At 35.5% G+C, this 19970-nt stretch overlaps 1 protein-coding gene across 4 annotated transcripts in view; it reads left to right on the top strand.

Annotated features, from left to right (window-relative positions):
• Positions 1 to 19970, top strand: part of Mlip (muscular LMNA interacting protein) — a 256970-nt gene that overhangs the window by 200527 nt on the left and 36473 nt on the right. For all 4 annotated transcript variants that reach the window (XM_005347604.2, XM_013346338.1, XM_026778907.1 and 1 more), the window contains one exon: positions 17437 to 17643. In XM_005347604.2, the coding sequence (XP_005347661.2) occupies positions 17437 to 17643 (207 nt within the window). The remainder of the gene's footprint in view (positions 1 to 17436; positions 17644 to 19970) is intronic.

Below are 19970 nucleotides of genomic sequence, written 5' to 3' on the forward strand. Positions count from 1 at the left end.
CTACAGAGCTAGTTCCAGGATAGGCTCCAAAGCCACAGAGAAACCCTGTCTCGAAAAATAAAAAAAAAAAATTCCAGTTTATTTCTGGTCACTTTGTGGAACTGTTCTGGTCTTATGAGTTTGAATCTTTAAGGGGGTTTAGAGACAGACAGCCTATGTCCATTTTGGGGAGAAAGTTTATTGGTATGGAATTTATCATGGTTAGTTCTATACATTACAGAATTAGAAATTCCTGTTAGCAAACCAAATTTAATGTCAATAAAACATGTATAAAATACATACTGTTTGTACAACACTAATTTTTTTTAAAGATTAATGTGACATTTAGGGTTAGGAATTCATTGTATAAAGGTTTTTAGAATATAACGTAGTATTTATGTAGGAACGAACTACAGATGTTAAAATAAATTTCACATATTATTATCCATGCAATTATATTCCTCAGAATTTGATTAACTGCTATAAAATAAAGATTTTTACTTTTTATCTAATCTTGAAGCTTAATTTTCCCCAAGAAAGCTCCTTTGTAGCATATCAGGTTAATTTGTCTGTAATCATCCCCTCATTGTCTTGTGGAATGATGAATTCCATGCATAGTGCAGGAGATTCTTGTCATTGAAAAGAATTGATGTTTTTCCTTTTTCACCACTCTTTTGTGATTATGCAAGTCTAAAGCTTAATTTTTGTTATAACTTACATCTGTGCATTTCCAGATAATTGTATGAAAATATCTGGATTTTTTTCAAATATTTGTGGACTGCAGGCATAATTGTGTTTACACTTTCTTTCATTAATTAATTCTCTCATATATCCTTGTTTGAGGGTAGGATATCTTACTTAACAGGATACTACAGGATGTTAAGAACTAAAAGAAATCTAGGATTCTATTTACGTGTGAATTCCAAAGCTCTCTTGGCCTCATTTGCCGGCTGTGTGGAACCCCGAAGCCACTGCACAGCCAGGAAACGCACATTTGCTCAATTGCTTTCTAGATGTTGAGCACGATGTATAAATCCTTTGTGTCCAGAATCTACAATGAAACAGATTGCAAAGTTAGCTCACAGATGTGCGTAGTTAAGTCCACTTAAAAAATTGGTATCAAGGGCTCATGGTGCTGGCATTGCTCTTTCACCAGAACTTCATCAGAAGACGTTCATGTTCAGCTCCGCTCACTTCTGTTCTCTCTCAATCTGCCATAGAACAAATCGAATGTTTCCAAACTTGGTTAATCTCATTCGCCCATGTAATAGAAAATTCCTTAGGCAGAGAGCCAGCCAAATTGAAGCAGCTCACATTCACTAATCTCTCTCGTACCGGGGGCAGTTCCACATGACAGGAGATGTTGGATGGGATGGTTAAGTTCATAAATTTTCCTTAGCAGGTTCACTGCCATAAAATATGATTTCAAAACGCTGTTACAAAGTGTCAGATGCTAAAGATGATGGGCCTAAGCAGAGATGTATTTATTGTAGCTCAAATGATACAGCTGGGCAGCCTATTGAACAGATTAGGAGCTGAAAAATTGTCTGGAAATAGCTTCTCACAACTAAAAGCAAAGTTTGAGACTATAGCAAAATCTAGCAATTGAGACTTTTTAATTTAATGGTTTTTACATCAAAATGCCCTAGGGCAGACAGTATCATTCTGCATTAAATGGATAAAACAAAACATAACAATCAAAATTCTTTTGAATGAAGCTTATGCTTTTCTGAAATGAACTCCAAATCTATTAGTGTATCAACTTATGGTCCTTTTGAATCTTCACATTCTACCCTAAATATATGGATTTACAGGGACTTACAATGATGACCATGTATTTTGAAAAGTACTCCCATTGATAACTAAAGGCAGAATTAGAAATAATGACTGGCATTGATTGGTCTAGTGAGCATGCTGCAGGTGCAGAGATCTGAGAGAAAATGGTGTTAAGCTTGTTTTGATGATTTGTGAGCATGCAAAATAAACAATGACTTGCTGATCATGGAGCCAATCTACTTAGGTAATGGTGTTTTCTCCACCAAATATTTTCATTTTAATATTAAAGACTAAATTAATTTTTACAAAGAAATATATGAAATATTTTTCTTCTTTATATTAATAATGCAATCCCTGACATTAGATATGTTATTCCCCCGGTGAAGTCTTGGAGAGCCAAACTTGAAGGTCTGGACTGAAACAAAGTAAGACTCCTATTGTTTGACTTAACTTAGCCAAAGACACCTTCTTTTTCTTTATGAGAAAGGGTGTTTCCTAGCACATAAGCCCTTTCCATCTCGTTTTCCTTCTGATATGTTTCAGTGGAGAAGAGGATGTGTTTTGGTTAAAATTAATGTTTTGAACAGTGGTTTTCAACCTATCGTCCACAACCCCTTTGGGGTTGAATGATCTGTTCACAGGGGTCTCATATAAGATACATGATTGTAATTCATCACAGTAGCAAAATTATAGTTATGAAGTAGTAATGAAAGTAATTTATGGTGGTGGGTCACCACAACATGAGGAACATGCACGAAAGGGTCACAGCATGAGGAAGGTTGAGAACTACTGCTCTAGAGACTTCTCTTCCGTAGCATCCACAGAAACATACAAAGATCACTGCGAGGAAAGCTCCTCTTTGTATTCATCTCATTTCTTTTCTGCCCCTGATATTTTTAAACATTCAGCTTGTCTCCCTTCCCTCCCAATTTCCCTCTGTTTGATATTCCAATTTGATGATGATGTGAGCAACTTTCAGGTTTTCTATTTAATTATCCATCAAGTTATATATTAACTGTGGCCTCCATCTGCCCTTCCTGGCTCCACCCAGGTGAAATAACAGGCAAATATCTTTGTCACGGATAAGGTGAACAATGCCTCCTTTTATACAGAATGACAGAAATTACCACTTTTTCAAAAGTTATTCTCAATCAGGGTGGTTCAGTCTCTTCTGTCATAAATAATAGTTAAAGTATGATGACATTTTGACTCATATTTTCAGGTAAGATGTTTACATGAACTGTTTTAGGTATAGAAATGACTAAACAACTTAGACTGTTCAAGAAGTGAAAAACAGAATCTTTATGTAGTGTTACCTTCATTTCTAAAGGTTAATCCATAAGGTTTGGCTTTTCTCAAACAGTGCTATCTTTGTTGAGTGTTTCTCCCTCCATCTCCTCCCTCTATTCCTCTCTTCTTTACACTCTTTACATATATATATACATATATATTATATATACAATTTATCATGTAATAGATAACATAAGAAACCAATTTTCTCACTTGTATTTATTAAAACATGTCCCTTTGAGATAATAATATTTCTCCTCCAGGATATAATCAGATATGCTCACTTATATTTAAGCTTTCATTACTCTTTTTGGGGGGTTAAATTTCTCTTGACCTTGTCTTCACATCAAAACTGTAAAATCATAACCAAAGCATTGTAATTTTTGTTTCCAGCATTAATGTTGCTAAGAGAGACTTCTTCTTTTTTTTGTCCCATTTTATCTGATATAGGTAGGGGTAAGAATCTTTAAGCAATTTTGTTTTTTGTTTTTAAGTAAATTTAAGAAGTCTGGCTTGCTTACTTCTGTTGCAACAGTAGAAGGCCTTAGTAAGGAGTAATTGGTGGGGCTGTAGTGCCTGATAAACCCTCATTCACCAGGGGAAGACTATCTTTGTGAAAACTTTACATAGATGTGTCCTAAAACTTGTGTTACCCACCTTTACTCAAGGGTTTGGCCATTGCCATATTTAGAATCTCTCATAGAAAGTGCAATCCAGTTTGAAAATAAGAGCCTTGTTAAAATAGATTTTCTAAATTCCATTTTGAGTTTGTTCCTAAAAGAATTAAACAATAAAACTTCAGAACAGAAGACAGTTGTATGAAATGGATGCTATTCACAGGTTAGAGCGTTAGAGAATTTGTTTGGTCTTGTGGGAGGATGCATTCTTCCCTGTCTCTTCACAGGAATCTCTAGGTCACCTCGAACTGAGAGTCAAGGCAGCCTGTGTCTAGCACTGCAGAAATTGTGATGATATGCCTTTGGTACAGTTATGTCTCCTGGTTTAAGACAGGATACTGCCTATGCTTATCTCCATCTTTGTCTGCACAGTTTCTGACTCCAGTTTCTCTGGGAGGTTTGTCAGATGACCATTAAAAGTGTGGGTAGTGCCAGAAGATCAGGGAGCTTGCTGTGAAGTTGTGTCTCCTAGTGATGTCAGAAGCTACGCTCACCATGTTTACCAGCATGACTTGAGTTCAAGATGCAGAACACATTTTAAAAAGCCATGTGTATTAGTAGGGACTTGCAATCCCATCAGGGACCATGGGGACAGACATGCTTCCTGGGACTCCCTGGTTGGCTTGGTAGAATGTGGACCAATCTCAGGACATTTTTTATTTTTGCCTCAGTCTCATTCATTGCTGTAGGTCTGTTTGTTTACATCCTTCTTAATTAATATTGGTAGGGCACATATGTCTTAGAATTTACCCATTTCATCTAGCTTTTCTAGATTTTTATAATACAGTGTTCAAAATACTCCCTGTTGATTCTCTGTATCACATTGCAATTCACATTACTCTTATTTTATTTCTAATCATGTCAGATCACTTTTGGTTGTGGTTAATTTTTGCTAGTAGTTTGTGAATACTGTTAATTTTTCCAAAGAATCAACTATTTGACTGAATCTATATTTTAATTTATTATTTTGATTTAATATAAGTAGATTACTTACTCCCCATTTTCTTTCCCTCCCCTTCCATTTCCACATCACCCAAATTCACAGCCTCTTTAGCCATTGTTTTTTTCACATACATCTAAGTGGATAAACATATAAATGCAACCTGAGTTGTTCAATGTTGCCTGTTTCTAGAACTAACCAATTGATATTGAATAAATAATCAGAGGACTCAACCTTGGAGGAAGACCAATTCTCCTTCTAAAGGTGCATTATTGGTACTTCTTTCTTTGCAGTAACCAAAAGTTGTCTTTATTGTTCTTTAAACTCTATTTCATTAATTTCTGCTCTGATCAAGAATGCTTTTTTCATTCTTAACGTATTTATGTAGTTTCTGTAATTTATTTTGACATTGATTTTTAACTTTATTGAATTATGGTCTCATAAAATACATGAATTTTTTCCCAACTCATTTGTGTTTGGTAAGATTTGATTTGTGGTGTAGAATTGCACTTTGATACTCTGATCTATCATGTTTCTCCAACAGAATTTTCATATTCAATGTTCTAGATATTTGAAACCCAAATACTTTGTATCTCAAATATTACCTCTGCCGTGGTCCTCAAAATGTACCTTGAAACAAACAAACTAATGACTATCTTTTGCATGCAAGTATGTCCTATTATTGCCACCTAAGCATTAAGTTGAAGTTCATTTTTAGCTTTCTTGAGTAATAGGAAGGACAAACATGAACAAAAGTGTTCAAGCACATGAGCCACCATCTTCCTAACCCTCCCCACCATGTACTGCTGGACACCATTGTTCTGCTATCACTTTCTGTGAGTTTGACTTTTTTGTATTTTATGTGTAAGATATGCAGTATTTATCCTCTTGTGACTGATTTTCTTGTGATTGAAATAATGTTTTTTTTTTCTTCATCCATGTTGTTGAGAATGGCAGAATTTCCTTTGTTATGAATGCTTACTATTTTATTGCCTCAGTTCACATATTCTTTATCTATTCCTCATTGACAGCTCCTAAGCTGCTACCATATCTTGGTTGTTATGAAGAAAGTTTCCATAAGTCAATGAAATGACTGTGGCCCATGGGTTCTGGATGCTTTGGAGGGATACAGTTTTAAAATGTCTGTTTGAAAGTCATTGTAATTGTGGAAGAAGGAGATTGACTTCTGAGTGTATCTCCTTTCCATTTTGAGGGACCACAGCAGCTTTCTAAATAAGTTACCTTCTCATTTTCTCAATCTAAAAAATCCTCTAAATATGTGAATAGTATAAGATGTGAAATAAACCATAGAAATAGAAAAGCAAGAGACTCAGTATATAACCCTCTTTTGCCAATGCCATAAGGAACTGTCTATTTTCTCCTTCTGTTGTTGAGTGTCTGTATCAACAATCTTCATACTGATCCATTTGCTTTGTGAAACTGTCAGACCCCACACACTTTAAATACTGTGACCCAAAGTCTATCTTGAAAGTTAGGTTGCACATCTATATATGTATATATAATTAGAAATAGCTAAACATATGCTAAATTTTTCTTGATTCACAAGTTCGTGTATTTTTTGGTTCCCATCAGTTTTCAAAATAGATGTGTTAGTTTAAATATGTCTGCTTTTAAAATGCACACAACTTCATCAAAACTGAGGTTTATCACTCCCACATCAATGAACCAGAACTTGTGCCTCACATTTATAGTTAGGAAGCCTTATTTGCTAGACAGATCTTCATAACCTGTGGCCAGGCGGAATCTCTTAGTATTGTGTATATAGTATTGTGAGTTCCGCGATAGTATCTGTAAAGTAGCAAATTCATTCTGGATAAAGGATTCATTCTTCCAGAAGATACTATAACTATCCTTGACTTTAACTGGCCACTGCCTTAAATTAGAAGAGAAGACAGATTTTATGATTTTGAACAGTTGCTAATATAATTTACTGCTCCAATAAAGAGCTGGCAGATGTCTAGAGCATGGAGTTTGGGCTCCAGGACTCCACCACTGCTCTGGGTCACACACTTGGCCTGTGTTCTGTAGATAATGTTCAACATGAGGGGTCAGCATCATTGCAGAGACAGGGATTTTCATGATCACTTCCAACCTACAGTGAAGGGAGTGACTTTTAAAATGCTAGGAACAGAACAAACGAGTCTGAGATCTGCAGTCTTTAATGAGAAGTACTCAAAGTGCCTTAAAATGCCCCTTTATTGCTATGGAAGTGGCTTTTGAAGTTAAGAGTTTAATGGTTGAGGAGAAGGTAACCTTTTCCTAGAATAGCCAGTGCCCCAGACAAGACTGTGACATTAATTTTCTGATGTCTCTGTCAATTAGGCTGAGCCAAATCAATTTGCTTACCACATATTTGTCTCCTAATTTTTCTTTAATGAATAGGATATTATTGCTCCGTACTCCCATGTCTTCTTGAAGTTTTGCTGTGTACCGTATATCAAAACCGATGAAAATAATTTGCTCCTTTTCAATAATCAAACTTAAATAAGGCTTAAAGTTTGGTGAATTTTTAAAAAGTAATTTTGTACTGAAGAGAGCAATTATGAGGAGAGCAAGAAGTGGTTTGAAACATTTTACCAGAAATAGCTACACTGCCTATTTTACTAACAAGAACACATATGAATTTTGTCCTTTAGAAAGTAGAGCTTGAAGATTCATATGCTGAATAGTGAGGTGGAGGGGAATGACAATCCCTTCAGACCATTTAGAAAACCGATTTCCATAGCGACAAACTGAGTACAAGATAATTCATTAGGATAAGACAGGATGTGGATGAAACCTGAGAGGTTATTAATGTGCTCTGATAATAAACTGAAAAAGGAGTCTGAAACCATGGCCTAGGGTCAAAATCTGGTCCACCAGCATCTTTATACACAAGTTTATTGGAAGATGACTGTTCCCGTTTACCTGCGTTTTGTCAAGGCTGCTTTCATGCTATTGTGGCAATGTCAAGTCTTGGAATACCTAGGTGTGCAGAGCCTACAACATCCATGCACTGATCCCTTACAGTGTGCAGCTCCCACTTAAAGTAGGGAGGTCTGTGCTTTGTTCATTATCCTCTGTAGACTAAGTGCTAAATGGTTGGAACTCAAAAGGGTATTCAAAGTGAAGCCTCATGAGATACCAGGGCTGTCTGGGTGGGCACAGTATATTTTTTCTTAATCCTGTTGCGTCTAATTATATTTCATAAGAGTTACTCCTGTATTTGCCATTTTAGTATTTTAACTAAAATAATTCTGACAAAATAGATTCCCTTTTTTATGGTCAAGCAAACTTTGCAATAATCTAGGTGAAATTAATTACTACTGATACAAGCATAAATAACAAGAAATACTATGTGCATTATAACCATCGATATAAATTTAAAATATTGAATTTGACAAGTAGACTAGTCTTTTAACTATATCAATCATTTGAAATATAGACATTTAGCTACATCCTCTGTGAGTACATCTAACCCTAAGTGTATAATTTTGTCTTGCATTTTAACCAATAATACAGCTTCACAATAAGATACTTACAGAGTCAGAAACTCAGGGCATGAAGGGCCTATGAAGTTGTCAGTATTGTTTGAAGACAGCATAACTCAAGATGTATAACATTTCAAAGAATTATTGAGGTAAATAAAGTTCTCTTTACAGGAAAAACATAAAAATGTGGACAACCAAACTTAGGAAGGGATAAGTCTATTCTTCTTGTCATAATAAATATACTATAGAAATGTGAAATGATTAGTGGAAATCTCTTGTAATCAAACATTAAGAAAACACATAGGAATAAACCTTAGAGATTTGTGGGAACATGAGTAACGAGGAATTTGTAATGAGGAATTTAACGATACTGAGTTTTATTATGTGTCTACATCAGAATCTACACTATAAACTATTTTCATATTATCACATAAAAATCTCTAAATCTGAAGCACACAAAAAGTGACATTCTTGAGCCTTAAGGGAAAACTAGCAAAAAGCACAGGCTAAAGTAAACAGCCTTATTAATAAAGGCACTGCTTATTGAAAAACATGGATGATGTTGAGAATATATTTTTTATCCTTTTTTATTAGATTTTTAAAACATACCGATCCAAGTTCCCACTCCCTCCAACCTCCCATTGCCTTTGCACACCTCCCACCCAACCCCATCCAGTCCTCAGAGAGTGTAAGGCACATTGCTTTGTGGAAAGTCCAAGGAAGATTGCAGTAAGAAGGTGCAGTTATATTAAGAACCACAGATAAGAACGATGATATAGAAGAATTAGACCAAAGAGATGGTGTAATGGGTATGGTACTGACGCCCAAGCATGAGGTCTTGAGTTCAGATCCCCAGATGTAAGGTAGCTGTGACAGCATGGCCTGTAACCCCAAAACTGGGGCAAAGGGGCAGAGGGGAGACAGGTGACTCTTGTGGACTTGCTGCTCATCCAGTCTAGCCAATAGGATGATGATGATAAAAGATAAGATGGAGATCCAATTGAGGAAGACATCATAAAGTCTACCTCTGACCTCTGTTCGCACTTGCACACACACCTTCAGAATGGGCCATATTTCCTTAAGTAAGTCAATATTTTTTCCTAATGCTAAAGGAAAAAACTCAAAAGGAAAATATAACCAGAGTATCTAAATGCTAAATTTAATATCCATATATAAAATTTTGATCACATGAAAATATATTACTGACAAAACTTTTTAAATCATTTTTCAGCTTATGACAGAGAAAATGGAAAACACAAACACTGATCTTCTGACTTGCATCTAATAAGTAGATTTTGAATTCTGTAATCTCACAACCAATGCCAAGCAAGACAAAAAGCTATTCTTTAATATTGTAAATCTTTATGATAGGACAAATAGAACCTTCTACTAATTGTTAAAATCGAAATGAGACATGCATATTTGTCAGACCACAAAAGTTTACGCATTAACAAACTGAGAATCCCCACTGAGTTTCCTGACATCTGTGTGTGTATATACACACACATAACACACATACATATATATGTATATATATAAAATATTTGCTTTGCAATGAATTTTTAACTAAGGAGGAAATTCAAAATAAAATGTCTATTTTTCTTCTTTATACCCACTTTTATTGATTTCTAAATAACAAATAAAATTCATATATATTTTAGGTATAAAATTTGATGTTTTGATATTTTTATAGATTTTAAGTTAGTCTCAATCATAGTAGCATATCTATTACTCCACATAGAACCCTTAATACTTGTTATTATTGCCATTTTGGGAAGAATGCTTTGGATTCATCTCTCAGCATTTTCAAATATAGTACAGGGTTGCCAGTTATAGAATTGTTGTATAATTTAGACCTCCCTAACTCATTTAATTTGCTTAAGTGAGGCTATATGCCCTCTGGCCAGCATCTTACATGTATCTAACTGCTGATTCCAGCCAGCCTACATTGTAGCAGCACACCAGAACTTCTTGTTCCTCTCCAACTGTAGCTTAGTGCCCACCAATCAACATTTCTCATTACACATCCTGCCTTCTCCCCATCCTTTGTTAACTGACATTCTACTCTTTGTTTCTATGAAGTCAACTCTTCCAGAGTGCACAATATATTATTTATATAACTCAGTGCCTGTTAGTATTTGGCTTTTTCACTGAACAAAACAACAATAAAAATCTCTTGTCTGAAGTTTCTGTCCTGTCCAGTCCTGCAGCCATTCAGTCCCAAAGAAATCACACTGAGGTCTACATTAATTATAAAATGATTGGCCTATTTACCCAGGCTTTTTTTTTAATCTTATAACTTATATTAGCCCATAATTCTTGTCTGTGTTAGCCATGTGGCTTGGTGCTTTTTTCAGAGAGGCAGTCACATCTTGCTTGCTCTGTGTATGAATGACAACTGCAGACCTACTCTTCCCAGAATTCTCCTGTTCTCATTGCCCCACCTTTACTTCCTGCCTGGTTGTCCTGCCTATACTTCCTGCCTGGCTACTGGCCAACCAGTGTTGATTTAAAATACAAGTGACAGGGTACAGACCATTGTCCCACAGCAAAAATTTGTGTCACAAATGACAGGACTCCGTTCTTAAAGGATAGATAGTGTTTCATGCTGTGTACATATTATATTTTCTTCATCTATGTATTTCATCTATGTATCAGTTGATGGTTATATATCCAAAAAGTCATTGCATAAGCCTAAATACGTTTCATTATAATTTTTCAGAATATTTATTTGAATTAATTTTTGTAGATGATATAAGGGTCCAATTTCATTCTTCTACATGTGTCCATCCTGTTTATACTTTGACATCTTTATGAAAGGTCATGATGGATTTAACTTTGGGCTCTCTACTCCATTTTGTTGGCCTGGGCGTCTCCTCTACACTGTTATCACAGTATTTGATTATTAAAGCTTTGTGATTTATTGTGAAACCAGACAATATGTCCTTCGGCATCCTAAAAGTGATGTTAGAGACTGTATCTGGGTTCATAAAATAGAGAAATGTTATTTACATTGTCTTTTTAGATTGTTCTATGTTTTGATGTTTTAAATAATTATTGGTTACTTTATAATAATACCAAGGCATGTTCTTAAATAATAAAATAGAATACAATTAAAAAAACAGTTTAATGTCTATCTAAGAAAGCATACTGAAATATTAGTACTTAAAACTGTTATTTATTAGACTGCTCTAGAAGTTGTTAAAATAGTCTTTGAGAAAAAAATGTATAATTGTCAATATGCTTAATGAAGAAAAGAAAGAGAATAAAAGATAATTGATTATTCACTTTGGAAAATCTAACAATACCAAAGCAAAAACCACAGAGACGTTTAAAGAAAACATTGTTTAGAAAAATGATCATTATCTGCTGCATATATAAAGCAAGAGAATGGTGTTAAAATTGAGACTAGATAGCTAAAAAGGAGAAAACTGTATAAATAACAAACAAGAAATTTACTTTTTGAAAGTTATATGAAATAGCAAGCTGTTTTTAGGAGAGTAATAAAATGGGAGAAAATATAAAATACAAAATTAAAAGTGAGTGTGGAAATAGCTAACAGAACAGAGGTCACTAGAAGTTCAATACTCTTCACCTTTTACAGTGGCAAATTCAAAGGAAATAATTTGAGAAAGATATGTAAAATTTCAGAGCTATATTTCCTGGAGTAGTCCACCAAACCAGTTACCAAAAGAGAAACAAGGAAAGTGGTGTAAGTTGCTAAGTTGCTCTCAAGAGCACAGATGACAGTGCTGTAGACAGTTGTGGGTGATCTTCATCTAAGAATGTCCACTTAAGTATTTCATGTAGCCAGCAAAGCTTGTCATCATCACCCAACAGGGAGTTCACAGAAAGGAAACAGTCCACTTTCAGCTATGAGCAGCCATGTAAACATCTCACTTTCACCCACACAGAATCCAGTAGTCCCTTAAGCTACAACCCAGCAGGTAGGATTGATTCGAGATATGCAAGGAAGGAATAGAGTTTCTCTCTGTAGACTTTAAAGGGTCACTTTCATCAAACAGAACCTCTCAGGTGACTCAAAAGAGGATGGAGACTTGAACACCATCTCTAAATTTGCTCCCCATCAATATTTTTTTTCTTAAAATTTACTCTGTGGATGTGTTTTTATAACAGTGCTCACAAATTCAGGAAAACGATTAGGACACAAGACAGCAGAATGTTAGAGGCTTAACAGCATTTTGATGCGGTGAAACTGATATGAGAGGTAGAAACTAAATCCTGAGCTGGCTCCTTAGATATACAAGCCTTCTTCCATCCCTGCCTTAGAGCTCTCAACAGGCTAAAGATTTAGATGTGCCTGATGATAACCTCCCAGAGGAGATAAAAGAACAGCCGATAAAATAAGAAATAATAAAACCAGTTATTTCATATCTACCCCTAAGCCCCTGTTTCTCAGTGGCTGGCATTCTCCCTTCCTTTTAGCTTAGAGAAAATTGGGTTTCAGACTGAAGAGACACCTGGCACAACACAAGGCATTTGGGCTTTCCAGGAAATGGCACAGCCCGAAGCCTTGTGCCTCATGTTGATACCCTTTCCTTTTTTCTCCTACTGCATCTCAGAATACTATAGCCCAGCCTGTTTTATCTGCTGGTAATTGTTCTTTTGACCTTCAGCCTGGTGGTTTGGAAAGTTTCCAATGAGCGATCTGACCAGCCCAAAGAAGAAAACCCAGAAATTATTGAGATTTCCATATTCTTAAGACTATCATATTTTGGACAGTGAACTCAAATGTCAGTGTGTGAACTCAGTATCTCTAAGAAGCTCTGTGCCAGACTCAAATGACATTAGCAACCATTAAATATTCATATACGTGGATAAAACCTTCAATGCAAAATACAGCACAGCAAAATTAGCTAAAGCACTTAAACATAAATTAAACAAAATGAACACTAATATTTCCAGAAGCTAATGAAACAAAGAGCTTTGAAAAATTAGAACAAAGAACTGTTTAGAGAATGGAGCAAAGTCTTGGCAATTAAATGGAGAATAAATCACATGATACAGTGTCACAGTCAAGCAGTCCTGGTTTGATTTGGTAACACAAGTCTCAGAGCTTGAAGAAATGTCTCAGGTGTTAAAATTTCTCATCTGTCAATCATCTTTTCATCTCCATCTACCTCCTGGATTGCCAAGGACCCAAGTTAGCTTGGCCAATACTCAACCTTCTCTAGGGTGTCCATAGTGATCAAACCATGCTTTTTCGTTTTGTTTGACTATTTAGACAAGATGTAGACAACATTTGATCTCCTAGAAGTGTGAAGATAGACCCATTCCTTAGTTAGAGATTGGCCAGATGGAGAAAGCGTGCAGGCTAGTGTTTTCTATCAAACTACAAAAAGCTTGACCCTATTTGATTTCCGAACCTGCTGGCCACATGACTTCTCACCAATCTCGACAACTCCTGACATTCAGAGAACTGGTACTTCACCTTCCAGGAAATCTAATAGTCTGTAGACAACAGACAACTCAGCCACCCTTTTCCAGGCTTTCTCAACTATCAAAAACGGCATTACCTTGTTCTTTTACAGCTAGGTTTGCCATTGCTAAACAATTTTCCATTAATTGCTTTTGATACTAAATAATGCAATTGGTTGTTAATAAAGTAGTAACTATGTGACTGAGAAATCAGATAAAATTAGAATATATTTCAACCAAATTACAGAACACTAATATGTGTTTCATATAAGTTGCTTACTAGCATGAGTAGTTTGAGAAGTATTGACCAAACACACCAAACAACAAAATGAATGGAAATGTGTACTAACTGGGAAAAGGAGCTAAATTCATTACTCTTGGGTGAGTCAACATTTTAGGTAGTATTCCTGGATATTCTCAATGAATCAACTGATAGTCACAGAAATTAAATTAATAGTAATGTTCCTCCTATAACTAGCATTTTTCATTTACTGTTTTAAAGGTCTATCAGAGAATTAAAAATATATTGATTAAAATGAAGTAAATGAATATAAAATATTAATATTACTTTGCTATAATTTGGGTTTATCTGTTTATCAAATGTCATTTTAATACAAATGTATTAGTTTATACTAAATTTCTTCCAAGAACAAAAATACTTGTTTATTGCTTATGCAGCATAGAAGTATTATAGTACATCATTGAAGTTACAAGAATATCATCTTTCTATAAATTAAATGTTAATATAAGTATCTACCTTAGCATCCCCTTGCTTGATTCTGAGGTCAGAAAAATAAGAAAGTAGGTTGCTTGTCATGCAGTAATGTCCTAGAGCTTTTATTGTTGGATAATCAATTTATCTTCTGGCATGTAAGATTTCAGAAATAAAAAATATTGCTATGTATCTATAAATATTAGCCTTTTGTTTATGCAGATTGGTGTGGGAGGTCCTTCTGCTATGTGTTGCTTTTATTTATTAATTAATAAAAAACTGCTTGGCACCGGTGCAAGGCAGAAATTAGGTAGGCAGGAGAAGATAGGCAGAATGCTTGGGGAAAGGAGGCAGAGTCAGGGAGATGCCATGGAGCCATGGCCAGATCAGACGTGCTAAAATTTTGTGGGTAAGTCACTGCCACTTGGTGATACACAGATTAATGGAGATGGGTTAAATTAATATGTAAGAGGTAGCCAATAAGAAGCTAGAGCTAATGGGTCAAGCAGTATTTTCATTAACACAGTTTCTGTGTGGTTTATTTTGGTTCTGGATGGCCAGATAAACAAGCGGCTCCCCTAAAACAGCTGTTTTATTCTTCAATATGGTGAACATCTAGTTCTTTAAAGAGTCAGAGTACAAATAATCATAGATTAAAAGGAGTAAAGAAAAATAAACCATGTAAAAATTAATAATTCACAGAGAGTCTGGATTATGTATATTATTTGTTATTTTTGATTTTTTTTCCTGTGAATGAGCTAAGCACAGAGAGAAATTTTATTGTATGGGCTGATAAGCTAAATCAGCATGTTTATTATAAAAGTATCATGACTTCCAAATTTGGGTCTAAAGATATGTTGCTTTGGAAAAGAAGTTCTTCCCTTGTTTCCACAGAAGATGAGAACCTGTGGATTGCTTCCAGACTGGTGTGGTTTGATGGAATAAGAACCCCTAAAAGGTCACCTTTAATGCCCTTCAAAAATTACTTTGCTCAATAAACAGCAGGAAGAAGTTTGGAGAGAACTGTGTCCACATTCCCAAATATTGTCTATAAATGTTTGTTTAAATTTAAAGCGGACATGCTATAGAGTTGATACTTTGTATTGGTATGGATCTTGACTAATTGACATAAATTTAAGGTCAATTTTATTAAATGTATATTTCTGCAGTTGATTAAGTTTGTGCAGCTCATTTAAAAATGTTATATATAATTAAGAAATATAAGTTAATAGATACCCGTCTATAATAGGCAAGCTTATAGTCATGTTAGTTAGATTTTCTAAATGTACAAAAATGTATTTCAGATAGGTAGGTATTTTTCAAACCTTTCAAAGACTACAGAATATGGCATTTAAAATGTTTTTAATAACTTAGAACTTTTCATGACAATGAGATATATCTGCTCCTGGTAGCACCAATTACTTCAAGAGGAAGATGAGCACTGAAGAGGCTCTTTATGGAGTTTGTTAGTCATTTGGATAGGAAACTGTTTCTGCTTGGATTACTTAACTGGACATGCAGGGCCCATAGAGAAATGACTGCTGAATTTTCCTAAAGGTGAGATGGTCCTTCAGGGTTCCTGCTACATGAAGGAGTCTGCCAGATGTTCTGCAGGACACAGAAGAAACTGACTGACAAATATAGGTGGAATTGTCTTTGCTGCTTCATGGAAAAGTCTTCTGGATACTATGGGCCTGAAGGCTGAAGTTGGGTGCCCCAATGGTACAGAAGAACTTTGGTTGGCTGTTCAGATAGTGAGATGTCTCTGTCAATTCTAGAGTTTTGGAAGTTGCTTACAATGTACTTTCTATTTACTTAGGTAATATTATATCCTTCTGGACTCTTTGATGGAGTTGAAGAATAGACAAACAATATAGTTTTTCTTAGTTATGATAAAAGATAAAGTAGATAAAAATATTGTAACTGTAATTCTTGTTTGATACCTGTTTTGTTATATGTAATTTTATTATGTTAAAGTTAAAATCTTCCTTTTTATTTAAACATAAATGGGGAGGTAATGTGGGAGTCCCTCTGTGTGCTGTGATTACCATTAATGAATAAAGAAACTGCTTTGGACCTATAACAAGGCAGAACTTAGGTAAGCAGGGAGAATGAGGCAGAATGCTGGGGGAAAGGAGACAGAGTCAGAGAAATGCCATGGAGCTGTGGCCAGAGTCAGACGTGCCAAAACTTTGCTGGTAAGCCACTGCCATGTGGTGATACACAGATTAATGGAGATGGGTTAAATTAATATGTAAGAGTTAGTTAATAAGAAGCTAGAGCTAATGGGCCAAGCAGCGATTTAATTAATACAGTTTCCATGTGATTATTTCAGGTCTAAGCTATCTGGGCAACTGGGAACCAGCAAGCAGGCCTTCCTCCAACAACAGATATTTATCATATACACATGTTGGCTCTTTCTAACTTTTTTTGATTCCTTGTTCCTTTGCCACAATTCATGTTCTTATTTACTTGCTCACTCCTTCAAGGTCTTCCATTCATCCCTTTTCTGTGTTAATAATAGTCCATGTTAATAGTACGTCAATAGTAATGCCTTCTCTACAACCAGCTCTCTTGTTTGTGGAACTGTCAGACTAAGACAACAGGGCCCTAGAACTGGAGACGCTCTTTATTCCTTTCAGACTCATCTCTGACTGAGCCTTTATTTCTGCTCAGCTCAGCTGGACAAATGAATACACCCCAAGCTTCTGTGCCTCAGCTCATAAATTAATTCCTTCCTGTTGCTTCGGTAAATTCTAGACCAAATCTGCTGCATTCCTGAGTTAATAACTTCAACTACTGTCTCCTCTTCCCTGGGCCCAAGCAGCCCCCTGAGGATAGGTTCTGCTCTTTCCTGTCCATTTCTCCTCTCAGTACCTTCAGGAATAACAAACAGCATCTTCAGGAGATATGTTGCAAGCCCTTATTTTGCTTGCAGGAAAGACTGGAGGTGGGGTGGCAAAGATTATTTAAAGAGACAACGTATTTACTATGATGACAAGTATTGTGTGAGGAAGGCCTTATAAGGAGTATTTTTTCTACTCATTAGTAGTTCTAGCAAACATCTCTCATAGGTAAGTCATGGTACACCTGACTTCATACACTAATCTCTCCTGTGCCTTTTCTCCCTAGGATGCAGCCATCTCTCACAGGCCTGTCTCTCTCCATCCTTTATATCAGTCTAAACTCTACCCTCCTGTTAAGTCCCTGCTGCATCCACAGACCTTGTCTCATGCTGACTGTCTTACCCCAGGACCCTTCAGTCATTTGTCCTCCTTCTCAGTGAGGGATGAACAGGAGAAGTCCCCCACTCTCCTTAGTCAGGACACACACAATAAGGTGAGAATATTTTGCCCAAATGAGAATTGTTCTTTGCTATGAAATGTTGGTGTGTTTAACTTCTAAGACTTATATATAATGAGAAAGTCTGGACAAGCACTTTGGATGCTTATGTTTTTAACATTTAAGTGTATTAGAACTCTGAAAATATGGATTGAGTTGTATTACTTTAAGTAGATAACAACTACTTACTGGGAGAAGTAACAGACATGTATTCTCTTTTTAAATCTATCCCTGCTCTATGTTCCTCATTATTTCATGGTCTAACCCCAGTGTAGACATGTAAAGTAAGTTTCTAGAACTTTATATGGTAGCTAGATTAGTTTATGTTCTAGTCTTACTTCAATAACTTTAAAAGATTAATTAATTACAGTGACTTGTTGAGGAGGCACAGCTGCAGACAGTGAGCAAAGAAATATGATTACTTCAGGTGTCTGCAAAATAAAGTTTTATTATATAATGTGCCCATTTGCCTAATAATTTCTAGTATATATATATATATATATATATATATATATATATATATCACCAAGGGTTCAGTACCTGGATATATGTGTATATATGCTAGTCTACAATATTTATTATAATATATTTATGATTGGCATTGGAGAACATTCATGTGGCCTGCTAGAAGTACACAGACCCAATGTGTGAACTTTGAGTAAGTACCTGCTCCCTTTCAAATGTTTTAAATAATATAGTTTCTGAATGATTATTTTGGGAGTCTGGGTAGCTGGGAAATAAACAAGCGGCCTATTCCAACAAATACTGTAGCTACTCTCTGCTTATAAATGATCGTGCATGATAGATTATGGTCATATTTTATATTTCAGTTATATTAAACAGCTTCATCTTTTGATACCTTTGTGGTGCTAACTGCAACTATCCAGCAATATGAGATCTAGTATTATATTCCTAGTTTAGCTTTGCTTGTCAAGGCTATGAAAAACAACACACAAGAATCACAACCATTCAAGTTTTGCAGACTTGCCCATAGTAGCCAGTTTATACTGGAAGGGTCATTTGACTCCATGAGATTGGTATCAGCAAGGGCCATATAAGTGATGACCTATTTCAGAAGAGAAATTGAAAGGTAAAGGCTGTGTATGAATGAGAAAATCTTCACGAATAGATTTTGTCTTTCTGAGTCTAAGAATCCTTTATATAGAGCAAAAAACCATTCATATCCAAAATACTAAAAACATCATCTTTTAGTAAGAGTATTTTTCAAGGAAGATTTAATTGATTAGTCATATATTCCTATTTCTCATATTAAAATATATCAATTACTAAATTGTATAGATATGTTTAGAAATATGTCATAGTTGTGCGTTAATATTTCAGTATTACCAGCATTTCTTGTTGACCTGAAAAATCTCCTTCCCTGGAGTTGTAAAACACAATCTGCCATGCAAGTGAACTTTCTCCTAACGTGCTAATATTACTCCCCAGTTTGACCTTACAACTTTACCTACAACCAGATCTTTCCACTATTCTTCTGAAGAACTCTCTGGGAATGTTTGCTGAATGTGAAGATTGTTCAGTCTTCATGGTTTGTCATCTAGTAGGACTTCAGCATTCAGCAGGCTGTCATTCTTTTGTTGAAGCTGCAGTGTACCCTTCTAAAATTTCACCAGACTCTTTATATCTTAAACTTTGACCCTGGTTCCTTTCCTCCATTCTTACTTTTTAATCAGAAGTCCAAAATGAGGTCACACTACATCTTATGATAAAGTTCACACGTTCTGATTTCATCTTGTTCTGAGTTGCCTTATTCATCTTCCTTTACTTTTTTTTTGTCTTTGGTAAAAGGAAATCCATCCCTTTTGGTTCTTTCCATTAACCTGAAAAACTATAAACTAGTGGGTAAGGGAATATTGCTTCTGCTTAGGCTATCTGAATTTATTTCTTGATTCCACCCCTTCCAGATATCCTCATATTTAGTGAGTAATTCATCTTCTGCATGCTTGTTTTCACAACTTTTAAAATGAGGATTATAATAGTAACCAGTTATTAGAGCCTATAAGAGCAGGATTAAAGCATGTTGACATATAACAAAAGACCCAAAACACAAGAATCATGCAGAGGCAAGATGTCATATGACAGATCTTTGAATTGATATTTCCTCTGCCCTCTTGTGTTTTCTTTAATCTTTTCTTCACTGGGTGTTTTCTTGTTACACAAAGGAAGCTTAGACAAACAAACAAACACACAACACAACAACAGGAAACTTCTCTATACAGTCTCTTCACAATACTGTAAATCTAGCCCTTCCTTCCTTCCTTCCTTCCTTCCTTCCTTCCTTCCTTCCTTCCTTCCTTCCTTCC

Source organism: Microtus ochrogaster, chromosome 5, assembly GCF_000317375.1.
Source record: "Microtus ochrogaster isolate Prairie Vole_2 chromosome 5, MicOch1.0, whole genome shotgun sequence".
Classification (NCBI taxonomy): Eukaryota; Metazoa; Chordata; class Mammalia; order Rodentia; family Cricetidae; genus Microtus; species Microtus ochrogaster.